Source organism: Haematobia irritans, chromosome 5 (genome assembly GCF_050003625.1).
Source record: "Haematobia irritans isolate KBUSLIRL chromosome 5, ASM5000362v1, whole genome shotgun sequence".
Taxonomy (NCBI): domain Eukaryota; kingdom Metazoa; phylum Arthropoda; class Insecta; order Diptera; family Muscidae; genus Haematobia; species Haematobia irritans.
The window spans coordinates 73382955-73398451 of record NC_134401.1 but is presented as its reverse complement, the minus strand read 5'-3'; the positions used below and the strand labels follow the sequence as shown (position 1 = coordinate 73398451).

Sequence of the window (15497 nt, the reverse complement as noted above, 5' to 3'; positions counted from 1 at the left end):
ATTTAACTCTCAATATTGAGAAAAGCCACTTCTGTGTCACAGAAGTAAAATATCTTGGCTATATTATAGGAAATGGTGGTATAAGAACTGACCCCGAAAAGGTAGAAGCGATCAGCAAATGGCCAACACCAAGGACTGTAAAGCAGGTTCGTGGATTCCTTGGGTTAGCTGGCTGGTACAGACGCTTCATTGAAAACTTTTCGTCCTTAACTTTTCCGATTACTGAGACCCTCTCATCCAAGCGCAAATTTCAATGGACTTCGGAGGCAAACGAGGCATTTGAGTTAGTGAAGAAGCGTCTTACCACCGCACCAGTTCTGGCTAACCCAGATTTTACGAAAAAATTCTTCGTTCATTGCGACGCCTCCGATTACGGTATAGGGGCAGTTTTAGTACAATTAGACAAGGATGGTGAAGAGCGACCCATTGCTTATATGTCTAAAAAACTAAATACTGCCCAAAGAAACTATAGCGTAACGGAGAAGGAATGTCTTGCCGCCATTGAAGCAGTTAAGCGTTTCCGTTGCTATTTGGAGATGCAGGAGTTTGAGATCATCACGGATCACTCCTCCTTGCTTTGGCTAATGCCGCAACCGGATTTATCAGGGCGTTTGGCAAGATGGGTATTTAAACTACAATCTTTCAAATTCACGATTAGTCATCGCCAAGGAAAAAATCATGTAGTACCGGATGCTCTGTCTCGGATGGATTTCGGAGAAGTTTCAGGTATCGAAATTTCTGATCCAGAGGTTGATCTCAATTCGCCTTGTTTTGATGATAGTGAATATGCGGACTTGAGACTGAAAATTCGGGAAAATGAGTCGAAATACCCTGACTTAAAGATAATTGATAAATTCGTGTATATTCGAAACGATTTTTATAGAGGGACTGAGGAACAGGAGAGTAATGCCTGGAAGTTGTGGATTCCTAGAAATCTTCGTTTAAGTATTATATCTCGATTTCATGACCCTACAATAACTGCCCACGGTGGCATGTCAAAGACGTTGGAATTGATACGCCGGAATTTTTATTGGCCAGGTATGGTCACGGACGTCCGCGACTATGTGAGGGAGTGTAATATTTGTAAAACCACGAAGCACCCTAATGTGATTTTAAGGCCTGAAATGGGTAAGCCCGTCGTCTCAATACGGCCTTTTCAGCGCTTGTATGTGGATATTTTGGGACCATACCCGAGATCAAAGAGTGGACATATTGGTCTATTAATTGTCCTAGACCATTTGACAAAATTTCATTGGCTTTGCCCTTTGAAAAAATTTACGTCGGGTGTAATTCAGGAGTTCCTTTTGAAGGACATTTTTCATGTTTTCGGCGTACCCGAGTTTATTATCAGTGATAATGGTTCTCAGTTTCGGGCTAGTGATTTTAATGCATTTTTAACAAGGATGGGTATACAACATATTTATACTGCCCTATATTCCCCTCAAGCGAATGCCTCTGAGCGGGTAAACAGATCCATAATAGCGGCAATACGGGCTTATTTAAAAGAGGACCATAGAATGTGGGATGAGCATTTGAGTTCAATAAGTTGTGCCTTGAGAAATGCTTTTCATCAAGCCATCAAATGTTCTCCTTATTTCGCCACTTTTGGGTTTGATATGATTACCCATGGCGATTCATATAAACTCTTAAAGAATATCAACATTTTAGAGGACCCGATATCACTGTTGAAAAGGGAGGATAAACTTTATCTAGTTCGAAAGGAAATCCGAGAGAACATTGCAAAGGCATATAATACTAATCGTGACCAATATAATTTACGGACTCGTCCTGTATCTTTTTCTGTTGGACAAATAGTCTACAGGAGAAACTTTTCCCAAAGTAGTGCCGAAAAGAGATACAGTTCTAAGCTTGCGCCAACTTTCATTAAAGCAATTGTAAAAGATAAAATAGGAACCAATTATTATGTCCTCAAAGACATAGATGGAAATTCAACTGGTACATACCATGCGAAGGACATGCGATCCTAGAGTTAGTATCCTCCGATTAATATCGCCGTCTAATAGACCGATATTACCCGGTTTTGTGATGAGGTTTTTGCCCTTACATGTAAATGTATATCACTGTGATGTAGTCACTGAAATGTTTGGTGGGTCTTGTACAGAGTTTGGCCCAATAACGTATATACGGATATATATAACTACAATTTGACTCTCAATTGCTGTGCTTTGTACTCTTCAAGCAGAAACATCTGTAGGATTTCGAAGTCCAACGGGGTAAACATTGTTTTAGTCAGCTGCATCTCAGGGATTTCAATAGCCTAGGTGGTAGAACGGTGGTCTGGAATGACTGATGGCCCAGGTTCAAACCCCAGCGAGGGGTTCTTTTTTTATTACCATTGGTAAAATTTTTTCTCTCTCTTTTTATTTTCTACTTAATTTTTTTTTCTTATTGTCATTTCGAGCAAGGGCAAACGGTCATTAGACATAATATTCTCAGGCAATTTTTTTTTACCAATGCGATGAGAACTAAAACTGTTTTTTTTAGAACATAGCGGTCGATATTTTCAAATTTCATACCATTCCTATATCGATCTTAGTGGTGGGAAGTAATCTAGTTCCTCGGCTAGTTTAAATAAACTTGCACCAGGCTATGAGCTGGCTTTTGATTTTCAAGTGCAGTAAAGTAAACTTCATTAATAACCATAGAAGTGTTGAACAAAGACGTAGAGAGTGTGAAATTAAAACGATTGTTCCTTATTCAATTATTAACTGAATTTATTACTGATGGTAAATATGGTGCAATAAGTTAAGGGAATTGGTGCTAATTTGGATAATTTCCTGTAGGTAATTTAAGGAATTTCAATTGAAGGCATTGAAATCCCTCGTCGATTTATAAATTGCACGAAAATTTTGTTGGTTATTCATGCATAAGACTTCGAACATCGATCTATTTTTTTGAGGTAAGAATTTTAAACCCATGTTTATTGGTGTGAAAAATTTACAAACGAGACAAATTATTTTTGTTTTGTAACAGATAAATTCAACTTAAGTAATCTTGGGAGAGGATTTTCCACCCGGTAATAACGCAATTAAACTTCGCGTTTAGGGGGTTATTTCCACGCCCGTAGATGAGGAAACCATACCCTCTCACAATTTTGATAATCTTCTGTGAGACGCAAAATCCAGTGATAAATCCTAAAGTGCACCTATTTTGTTTTCCAAGAGTGTGCCCATTCTGGAGCAATTGTATATCATCAAGTGGAAGCTACTGGCCACTCATAGATACTTTGTTGTGTGAAAGTATATCACCCAATTGGAGAGAATCTAAAAATAACTCTCTCCAACTGCTGTGAATTGTTCAACGAGACCACCATTGGCCACCAGTGAACCATCGCTTGATATAGCTGCATGCCAATCACATCAGCCGGTAGCTCAGAGCGCTAAGGCGCCGACTGAAAAGCAAACAGATCCAGCGATCCAAGTTCAAATCCCCATGTAGTAAAATGTTATATATATGAATTTAATTATTACCATTTTATCAGCCAGGCATATGCATAAAATCATCAATTTATCAATTTCATTCTTATTAACCAATTTATAGCTAGAAAAGGAAAGTAAAGTTACAGTTCAACAGCAAAAACAACAACATACGATCATGCTCAACGAGGCCTCGAAGATCATCGTCATCGAATGTTACCAGGAAAAGTTCACTTCATAACTTTGGCTAAGTCCTACGATAATGTAAAAACGTAACAAAACAGCAAAACTGAAAACATAAAAACGTAAGTTCCCTAATATAAAAATTAGATTGATAAATTTGATTTACATGCATATGAAAAAAAAAGAAATGAGTAAAAAGAAACACACAGAAAGAGAAATCATAGAAAAAGCTCAATTAATTGAAATTTGCAAACTTCCCATTTAATAATTCCAAAACAAAACAAAAATATATAAAAAAAAAAGAAAATAACAAAACATTAGTAAAATATGAAATCTTTGATATTAATATCCTTTCCATGTTAATTTAACTGAACCTCTGAAAATACCAAATGTCCAAATTGGATAATTATTAGAATCCTGCCAACAGGAAAAATTCAGTTTTTGTTTTTGCTTTCGAAGATAATTTCAGTTAAAGTTCCGTGGAAAGAAAAATTTTCATCATATAATTCATATACACGATTTTGAGATATTTTCCTACAATTGTCCTTAAATTTGAGTATTATTGAACTAGCACCATTTATATCTAAAGATTTTATTATGTACTTTATTTACAAATATTGAAATACAATGAAATTAATTTTTAAAATGAATCATTAAACTTTTCAATATTCTTACGTGGGTGATGTAAATTTTAGGGTAATATCGGATTAGGGGTATTAGTAATATTATAGGCCACTAATACCATGGCAGGGATAAGGGTAAAGAGGCCAAGGAGTCCAGGACACCAGGAATTCCTTTCAAACCAATTTTCCACCGAAACATTTTGTTTAGTTACAGTTCTAACCATTTGGGGTTTTGTTATGTGTGGTTAGATATTCCATCGTGTTCTATTTCATTTCTTTAGGGAGTCTATAATAATTTTGTTTATGTCCAGGATTGAAGGATATCAGAGAATCTAGGGGACCCGAACCCCCACCCGGCTGCTAGCTAGCGATCAATGGCTCCCTGTCTACCTAGACCTCTTATAAATTATTAATTTCGACCCATACATTGTGTCCTTTAATCCCTGTTCAACCAGCGATTGAGCTCCTGCATAGAAAAAAACTAGACACAAAAGGTTCATTTCTAATCGTCAAAAAATGGGAATCGTAGTTGGACATTACATAACCCACATTTCGAAGTTTCATTATAAAAATTTAATATAGTATAAATATAAATGTGTAAATAAAAAAAAAGTGTTCGGACGGAGCAGGGATTGAACCCACGACCCTTTGCATGCAAGGCAGACATGCTAACCACTGCTCCACGTGGCAAACAAATGTATGTTTCTGTTAAATAATGTTATGTTAGCATGGGCTCGTGGGCGCTGCAAACTATGCTATATAAATGTAACTTATAACGATAATTATCTACTGGTGACTATAACAGCTACGTAGTCCAGTGGATAGTGTGTTGGCTTACAAACTGTATGGTCCTCGGTTCGATTCTCCGTGCAGGCGAAAGGTAAAATTTAAAAAATTTATAAAAGTGAATAATTTCTTCAACATTATTTGTATTACAGAAAAAGGTGTCAAGAACTAAAATATTTCGTGGAAGTGAAAATTACGAGTATGTTAGGCAATGAGCACAATGAGCACTTTGGGAAAAATTCTTCCAAGCATATAATATTTTTGGGCTCAAAATGCTTCCAAACATTTAATATGTTCAGATAAAACAAACATATTAATGTTTCGGCAGTATCCAATAATATATGTGCTTCCCGCAAAATATATTTGGAACATATGTTAAAGAAGAAATTTTTTTAGGGTGCAAGAATTCGCTTATTCTCATGCCTATCCTTCAGATTGCTCCACACCATTTCAAACCCCTCGTGAGTCAGTGGTGACTTCTTCACAATTTCCAACGCTTCACCCTGAGTATTCTGACAAATAAAACAATCTCTCAACGGCAGTTATGGATCCCTCAATCGATGTAAACTACCGTAAACATATCTCTAAATGACGGGCAAGAAAGATAGTGACCTTTGAAAATTTCCGTGGTGCAAGGAGGCAATCTCAAGCGTTGGTCATTAGTTCTAATATCCTCCACTTGATGAGGAGTTTGATTCACTGAGTGGGCCGTCGATGTGAGAACGGAGCAGCCCGATGTATCAGGCTCACTTAGACTATTCAGTCCATTGTGATACCACATCTCTTATCACTGAGTGCTGCCCGATTCTATGTTAAGCTCAATGACAAGGGACCTCCGAGGACTTAGCCGAGTCCGAACGGCGTTCAACATTGTAGTGAAACCACTTAAAGAAGCTTTGGAACCCTCAGAAATGTCACCAGCATTACTGAGGTGGGATAATCCACCGCTGAAAAACTTTTTGGTGTTCGGTCGAAGTAGGAATCGAACCCATGACCTTGTGTACGCAAGGCGGGCATGCTAACCATTGCACCACGGTGGCTCCCTGGTTAAAATTAATCAATCTCTTCGGCACCTCCACTTCACTTTTCAACTGGTCCAGTTAAAAAATTCAAATAATTCTTGCCGCAACACTCAATTAAACTTATAAAGAAGGCAATCAATCATTCACCTATCAGTAACTAATTTACTCCACGACTACAAATATAATTGGGCCCCCGTGGGATTCGATCCAAGGTTCAATGATCTCAGTACGTACGTGGATACCAATTATCCCCAACAAAATTTTCAATGTTCCTCCCACTTGAAAATATCTCAGATCAAATTTAAATATCAATTGAAATAATTGCCGTCATAATAAATAAACGAAAAAACGAAAAAATTTAGTCACTCTCTTAACCGACTTTATTCTCCAATCCGATCAAATAAATTACATTCGTAACCAAAATCAACCTTTCAATCGGAAATTCTTTTCGTGTACGAATCCAAAAGAACAATAAAAACCCGAACAAGACGAACCCTCTTGTTACACTGATTCACTTCCAAAAAGATACCTTGTCACGTCTCCTTGTTATATGTCTCCTAAACTGAGTAACGATACCAGTGAAACTGAGTAACGATACCAAGCATATAACAAAAATCGGCAAATGAAGAAAAAGCGACAAATAAAAACTATGTAATTGCACTTAACAACCCAATAAAACAAGTTGGAAGTTCTTCCAAAGGCACAACTTTAAAAGCACTTCCAGGAAGTTCTTTTAATTCAATTTTTTATAGCTTTCATACTTTTAACCCCATTTCCATGAAGCTCCGTTAGTGCTAGGTTAGCTAACGAACTTTTAAACCGTACTATGGACATATCTATCACCTTGCCTATATATTCTATATGCCAGTTAGGAGCTTAACTGCTAAAAAAAATTTCAGTTAAAGTAAACCGGATAGAAGATATTTCCATTTTACTTTCTTTTAACTGGGAGTTAAAGTCTAACGGAGCTACATGAAAATGGCCGTTAATGGGAAATTTTAACTTTTTTGTTTCAAACACGTTAAAAACGGAGTAAGAATTCATACAATGGTACAAATCATTTAAATTTTGTCGAAAAAAATGCTAAATCCAATCTGAAAAAATTGTGAATTTTTGACGTCAAACGTTTCCGACAAGCGTTACAATCCATCAAAAATTATAAAAAATTAGAAAAATTATTTATTTGACAAAATATCACAGAATTATTTAATTTACATCCAAAACATTGAATTCGGATCACAACTGAAGAAGTGATGCAAATTCAGTGCAACGGCTGTTGAAATGGAGGACTTCCGTCCTATGACAAGCCCATGTTAAATTCATCGCTTCTGCGTCAATTTTGCACCACTTCCGGATCCAAAAAGAACATTTTCATTACTTTTTGGCGACGCTGTTTTCGGGCAAGATTTTTTCCTTGGTTTCGATGATCACTGTATGTGCAAGCGACAAGTCTCCTTCCATCAAATAATTACAGTGCTGCCCACACATAAAAGCAAAATACCGACGATAACTATGGCATGAAAATAAGCTTAAAAATTACAAAAAATTGCAAATCGCTTGCATTCGCAAAACGTTATTCTCGTATAAATGCAGAATTTCTATTTTGGAATAGGATTTATGGTCAATGAATACGGGAAAGAATACAAACAAAATGAGTATTACTTCTAGTCAATAAAAAATTATCCTTATTTCCTCACACACCAAATTAACCACACTGATCTCGATTCAAATAAAACAATGGGAGAGGCAAAACTCGAATTCTCTCTTTATAACTTCAGATTGATACGTAATACATTATGACATATAACTTTATCATAAAGCAGTATCATATGGAAATATTAACCAAAGTATATAATATTAGTATTCCAATATATATAACTGGTGGGCAGAATTAAGTAAATTGTGGCGACATACCTTGATTCCGAAAAAAATACAACAACAAACCTCGTCGACAAAATAGGACGTATGGAAAAGTCTTGCTCTATTTCACAAAGTTATTTTTGACCATCAGTACATATCTGTTTTACTTTCACACAGTCTGTTTTCGTATTCTTCAATTATTACTTTTTTTCACTTTTCGCTTTTCTTGAAATTTCCTATGTTTGTTTCATTGGTTAAATATGTGTCTGTTTTAGAATTTTTTTTATTTCCGAAAAAAAACGCTCACTATAAATTGCACTATCAAAAAAAAAAAAAAAAAATAATAATAATAATAATAATAATAATAATAATAATAATAATAATAATAATAATAATAATAATAATAATAATAATAATAATAATAATAATAATAATAATAATTGGCTCTTGCAATAAAGAGAGAATGTGAACGTCAGCAAAAAGGTCAAGAGTGCCAGATCATATTGGAATACAAGGGAACATAAATGTTTCGACATGTAAAACAAAACAATCGAATCACTGAGTCTTTAATATTGTTTGGATCAAATAAACACTTCGTCGCTTCTTTGTTCGATAAGGTGCATCCCTTGCTCCAAATATCCGGTTCGAAGGACCTTGTTTCCCCTTTGGTAAAAATTCAGGGGTATGGTTAATGTGTCTGGTGGAGCACTGTGGAAGCCAATTACAACCAAACACACACACCATGTAGTCCAAACCAAAGACAATAAACTCTAGGAAGATAGGAAATTGACTTGCGTCATACCAAATGTTGCATTTACCACGTTAGTTCCATACATGTTCGTAATTTTTTATTTGTTTTTCGTTTCTTTTTTTTTAATGAAAAACTTAATTTTCTTAATGAAACAATGTTACATTTTAGGCAACAACAAAAAAATTACATTCTCCCCTTTATGGAAATTTATTTCGTGCACTTAATTTCTTTTTATTTGCATTTTAATGCTATGTCAATACTTATCGTATACGCGTTTGGTTCGAGTATGAAACTAACACGGTAAATGGTTTGATCTCCTCAGTAGCCAATCTCCTATCTACCTAGAGTTTATTGCCTTTGATCCAAACCAAGTGATTCAGAGAAATCCGTGCTGAATGAGAACACACAAAGTTTTCCAGTTCACAGGTATGATTTTATTCACACAATTTATATTTTTTAGATATAATACCGATTTCAAGTTTAGATTTGTCTATACAATTCAAAATGTCTTCCGCGCATATTCAGAAGGTTAGTTAAACAATACTTGTATCAAATTCATACAATAACAACAATATATTAAAAAATAAATGAGTAATAATAGCCTTATAACTAATAGAAAAAATCCCAAGTCCAAATGATGTGGCCATATCTCATGGATACTAAAGGTCTGCACAAGTATGCTTGAAAGCGATTTCAAATGGCTTGAATTTTTATAGAACATTCAAAACATCAGCGCTTCGCAAAACAAACCGAACAAATACATCGTTCGACGACAGCATGGCTTGAAAACACCAAAGACAATAAACTCTAGGAAGATAGGAGATTGGCTACTGAGGAGATCAAACCATTTACCGTGTTAGTTTCATACTCGAACCAAACGCGTATACGACAAGTATTGACATAGCATTAAAATGCAAATAAAAAGAAATTAAGTGCACGAAATAAATTTCCATAAAGGGGAGAATGTAATTTTTTTGTTGTTGCCTAAAATGTAACATTGTTTCATTAAGAAAATTAAGTTTTTCATTAAAAAAAAAGGAAACGAAAAACAAATAAAAAATTACGAACATGTATGGAACTAACGTGGTAAATGCAACATTTGGTATGACGCAAGCCAATTTCCTATCTTCCTAGAGTTTATTGTCTTTGGAAAACACAAGCACAACAAAAGGCAATCGAAACCAAAGCAAGCATAACAAATATCAAATACATGTTCCATAGAACATGTTGCTACTTGGGTTATAAATGTTTTGCGTGGGTTATGCATGTTCTACTAGGGATGCCAGACGTGCTCTTTTAAAGAGCACATGTGCTCTTTTTTACAAAATGTGCCTTAAAACAAGACAGGCCAAAAGAGCACGCAAAAGTGCTCTATTTTTAGTTAAGTGCTCTTTTTATGCATCACAACAAATATTAATCCAAATCGATTCAATAAATGGTAAAAGTAAACTGAAAATACGTAAATGTTACACTAAGAGATTTTCCTAGCCGTAATTTATAATTAAATAGTGTTTTCAAAGATTATCTGATTTAACAACATGTCTATATGCTTCCTCTTTTTCCAATAGGCTCATGAGTTTAGCTCCATACATGTATGAGAGTTGGGAAAAATAGGTATGATCAAGAACAAGAGGCAATTTGGACATCTTGTTATAATTACAGTCTTTGAGTGTTTTACTTTATATATGAGAGTCGTAGAAGAGCACGCCGATGTTGCTTCTTCACTTTGTACTCTGTTCTAAATGTAAACAAACTTCTTCTATAACGTTTTTCACGAAAACACCAAAAATGACTTGCAAAGTATTGTAACAAAATAAGCTTGAGTTGAAAGTGGGTTATTTATGTTTATGGTATGAACCTTTTTGTTATGTTTAAATGAATTATATTTCAATAAATTGGAATTAAATGTTTTTTCTTTTATTTGAAAAAGTGTGCTCTATTTTTTTCGTATGTGCTCCTTTTATAAGCTGAATGTGCTCTTTTTGCCTCTTCAAAATCTGGCATCCCTATGTTCTACAGAACCTCAAGCAGCACAGCACATTGGTGTGATTTAATTTTGTTTATTTCTAGAGTCGAACTTTTAGGATTAAAAATGAAAATAAATTACATTGACTTTCAATTTTAACATAAAAGAATTTTTAATTTTATTTATAGGTTTATAGTAAAAAAATATAGTTATTTCATTTAAAATAAAGGAAAATAAAATACCATTTCATGGTTTCATTTAATAAAACTATCAGTTCTTAAAAAAAAGACAATTGTTGTCTTTTTAGATATGAAATAAAATAAACATTATATGTTCGTTTACTTATACTTAAATACTTATACTAAAATGGAAAATCTAATATAGCTTGAAAGAAAATGGCATCACAAAATAAATGGTAAACTTAGTACCGCCTTTAATGAAAAAAAAACTTACGTTCGGGGAATCCATGGCTTGCAAAATTTTCCTTGCACACACACACACACAGTTCAATGACTACGCACCAACTGTCCCAGCATTTAATTTTTTGCTTTCAGCTCTTTTAGAAGATGTTTCAAGCATAACAAAATGTTGCAAACACTTCAGAACATGCATACAGGTTCTATAATGCTTGCAACTTTGATGCTTGGTTTCGAATAGAACCTTCAAAACATCGTTCGTTTGCAAGCAAATATGGGTAGGTTATGTTCTGATATTTGTTTTATTTGATGTTTGAATGTTTTGCTTATAGCTATGTTTTGAAAGTTCTATTCATGTTGCAGAAAATTTGGAAATTTGAAAATTCAAATATGCTTGTGCAGACCTTTAATGGATACGTAGATATTCATGTATTTATGAACATTTTTCCTTTAGTCTCTAAGGCACTTTTTTCTGGGTGTATTGAAATGTTTGCATCTAGAGATATTATATTTCAGAAAATGTAAGCATAATATGTTCTAACCTATTAACATATATATAATTTTTACACCGAAACATATGAATAACAGTCTTTTTCGTCCGTGTATCGGACTCATATACACGAACGAAAAATGCTTTATCAACTACCCTATATATGTAGAAATGTTTGAAATACCTTACCTCTGTATGTTTCAAATGACTAGTGGAAAATCTTTCATCACTGCTGTATGTTGTTAGTCCAACCGTGAGCAAGTGGTAGTCTTTTCTTCGTATCCAGGATACCTAAGAAATACAAAATTAGAATCGTTTGTTAATTCGTATTTAGAAATGCAACCCGTTAATTGCTTATAACATTAGCTAAATAAAAAATATTTTAACTCGAAATCCTTATTAACATTAATTCGATACCGACCAAACATTATTCCACAATTAAAGTGATTTTGGTAATCGGAATACTCTAAGGGCGTTTTCATTTCGCAAAAAATATGTTGCATTAGTGTTACACTACTTTTTCCCCCATTGCATTTTCGTCCAAAGGATAGTGCCATTCCAAAATCTATGATAGTGACGTGAGCAAAGCAGAGATGGTCTGTACACACTATTTTTTTTTGAGTGCAATCATGAAAATCGCTAATTCAATTACTTTTTTAATTGAAATGTCTTCAATAAAAAAATGATAGTATCAACCACCCATATTGATTGAAAACCAAACACGATTTTCAATTAAATATTTAATTGAATGGTTTTTGACATACAATTCAATTACTTTTTTAATTGGGTCAATTAAAATTTTAATTAATTTCGCGGCAAAAATCAATTAACTATTTGATTGATTCAATTAAATAATTAATTGGTATTGGCAGTAAATTTTAATCACAAAGTCTTAATTAATTTTATTTTAAATAAAAGAAAATATGCGTTTTTATAGATAATATTGAATATTTTATTTTTGTGAATTATGCTATAAACAAACGAATTTGTTTTTTATTTGTTTGTTTTGGTTTAACATAGTTTACACCTAAAATTACGATCAATAACAACTAAAGGGCAAAATGTATATAGTTAAATCATTATTTTCCTTATCATAATAACCATGTCAGCATGTTCCTTCTAATATGTAGATGCGCCTATCTTTCCAATAAATCTGTTGGGTAAATTAGTTTTTCTGAAAGTAAACAGAATAATTAAAACGTACTTTTGTTTAATTAAAAGTTAATTTTGGTAAACATTACGTGCATAGAATATCAAGTTAAATCAGGTAAACAAAAGTGGAACTTCGTGTGGTACTTGAAGGTAAATCAACGCGAAAACTACACTGGTAGAAAAAGTTTCGTTAATCCGATGAATTTCTACGTTGTATTAACGAAATTCTTCATTAAAAGTCAGCCAACGTAGCATTTCGTTATAACAACGTAATTTTACGTTATACTTACGAATCCCTTCATGGACTACATTTCGTAGTATTAACGAATAATTACGTTGCTATTACGTAGCCTTTTCGTTGCATTAACGAATATTATTCGTTGTATGAATGAAATTTATTCCTTGTATGGATGCAGCTTATACGTTGTATGAATGAAAATCATTCATTGTATGAACCCAGTTTTTTCATTGTATGAATGAAAGACGAACGTTATATAAATGAACAAAAACGTTATATTAATGAAACCCAACTAATTATTGCATTTGATTGTAGTCATTGGTAGTGTATTATTTTTTGCTAAGACCTTTGAAATATGATTTATGTTATATTGATAAATTAAGTAATATTTATTGATAAATTAAAATTTAATAATCATATATTGTGAATTTCACTTAAGAAAAAAGGCTTTATTTCTAAGACCAAAACATGATAATCGTATCGCCGTGTCCATTTATCCAATTTTTTTGCAACCAAGGCTCATTACGGTAATTGTTCCGCCTTCTTCATCTGAAAGTTCACTTAAAAATGTACACTAAATTTCTTGCAAATATACAAAAAACACCAATTTAACTCACCCACCATCTATTTTTATTATTCACAACGAAACTGTAATGAGCCTGTGCACTCTTCAGCGAAAAGAACGTACCTGTTGTTAAGGTTTGCCTATCAGACAAGTTTTCAGTTGAACTTTTTACCGTTTGTTTTTTAAGACGCACACGCAAACATGTGTTTATTGCCATGTTTTCATGTGTATGTACAAATTACATAGACGCTACAGACGTATTAGAGAGAGAGAGAGAGTAAGGAGAGGCAGATATAGTCAAACTCCAATTCGTATTATTAATGAACATATTTCATTAATATGACGAAATATAACAATTTAAAATTTATTTTTTTAACGATCCATATCATTATATTAACGATCGCTTTCGTTTTATAAATGAAATTTTCAATTACACTTTCGGAGTATATAAAACGACTGTTTTATAGGCTAAAAGTTTCCAAAAGTTACTCTCTAAGTGCAAATGATTATAATAATTTCATCTTGAAAAAATTTTTTATTCTAGTTCTTGAAAAAATTACAAATTGTCTTTTAACGATTGATTTCGTTGTATTAACGATCACTTTCGTTCTTATATCGAAAAATTTTGTACTATTAACGAAAAATAATCAACGAAGCTCGTTCGTTAATAGTACGAAATATTTTTCTACCAGTGTGGTACTTATAAAAATTTCAACTTTATTGTACGAAATATTTCTTATTTGTATTAAGGCTTATTGTACCTTTGATTCCTTAATTTTTCTAATTTGTTGAAAATTATATGTACTGACAAACAGTTTATAAAATACCACTTTTATAGTATAGGTTTCCTATAAAATTTGTTAATTTTTCTGAATAGCAGGAATATTTTGAATGACAGTGTGTAAGTAAAAATGAACTAAAATACCATGCAATGTATTAACCAATTTTTAAAAAAATCATGTACTTAACTAGACGAAAAAATCTTTGGCGCCAAATCATTGCCAATCTTACTATGGATTAGTTAATTTCTCACGTTTTTGGAATACATTTTTTTCGGTGTAAGTTTCCAATTAAAATGTTAACTCATCATTTTAATTTGTTAATCAATTCGGAAACAATTCTTTTGATTGTTTCAATCACCTTTGGGATGGAAATTGAATAGTTTTGAGCGTTGGAGAAAAAGAGCGAAAAGAGAACAGAAGAATATGTATTTATTCAACAACGTATAACGAACGGTTGGGTTTCGTTCGTGGTATTGTAAAAATGAAACACAATCAACGTTTATTGGAGTTAAACCAGTCTGAAATGTGAATATCGTTTTCCATTGAAGCCTATTTATACACTAATAGAAAAAGTTTCGTTATGTTCACGAAATGTGTCGTTAAAAGTTAACCAATGAAACAAATTCGTTAATACAACGAATTTTTTCGTTAATATAATGAATTTTCTGCCAATCAACGTAGCGTTTCGTACTACTAACGAATATTTTCATTGTATTAATGAAAATGTTTCGTTATATCAATGAAATTTTTTCGTTGGCTGACTTTTAATGAAATTTTCTTTGTGTGCAGTACTTTATTTCAAAAATGTATTATTATATTACTCAAAACAATTGCTAATAATATACAATAATGGAAATGCGAATTGTGATTATATCAATAAGAGGAAAATGCAAATTTTGTTTAACGATATAACCAGATTTGTGTATGGTGTTGGGCGTTATGAAAGTATTTCGAATTATTCTTCTCTACTGCAAAATGACTTTTATGAACGTACTGAATTTCAGATGCCTAATATTTCTACATAAAATAATTTATTCGGGTGAACCGAAATATCTTCTTCAAAGATATTTTTCACGATTGTCTAGGATAAAATCAATCATTCCAATTAGATCTCAGTATATGGTATCTGAGAGACAATTTCTTATATTTATTACTCGGCTGTGGAACAATCTACCTTCGTATTTGAGAAGTAGGGTTATTATTCCTACTTCTCAAATACGAATTTA

At 33.0% G+C, this 15497-nt stretch overlaps 1 protein-coding gene across 1 annotated transcript in view; it reads right to left on the bottom strand.

Annotated features, from left to right (window-relative positions):
• The window catches only part of LOC142239842 (uncharacterized), a 214059-nt gene that overhangs the window by 53748 nt on the left and 144814 nt on the right, over positions 1-15497 (bottom strand). The window contains exon 5 of the mRNA XM_075311600.1: positions 11724-11825. Coding sequence (XP_075167715.1) covers positions 11724-11825 — 102 coding nt within the window. The remainder of the gene's footprint in view (positions 1-11723; positions 11826-15497) is intronic.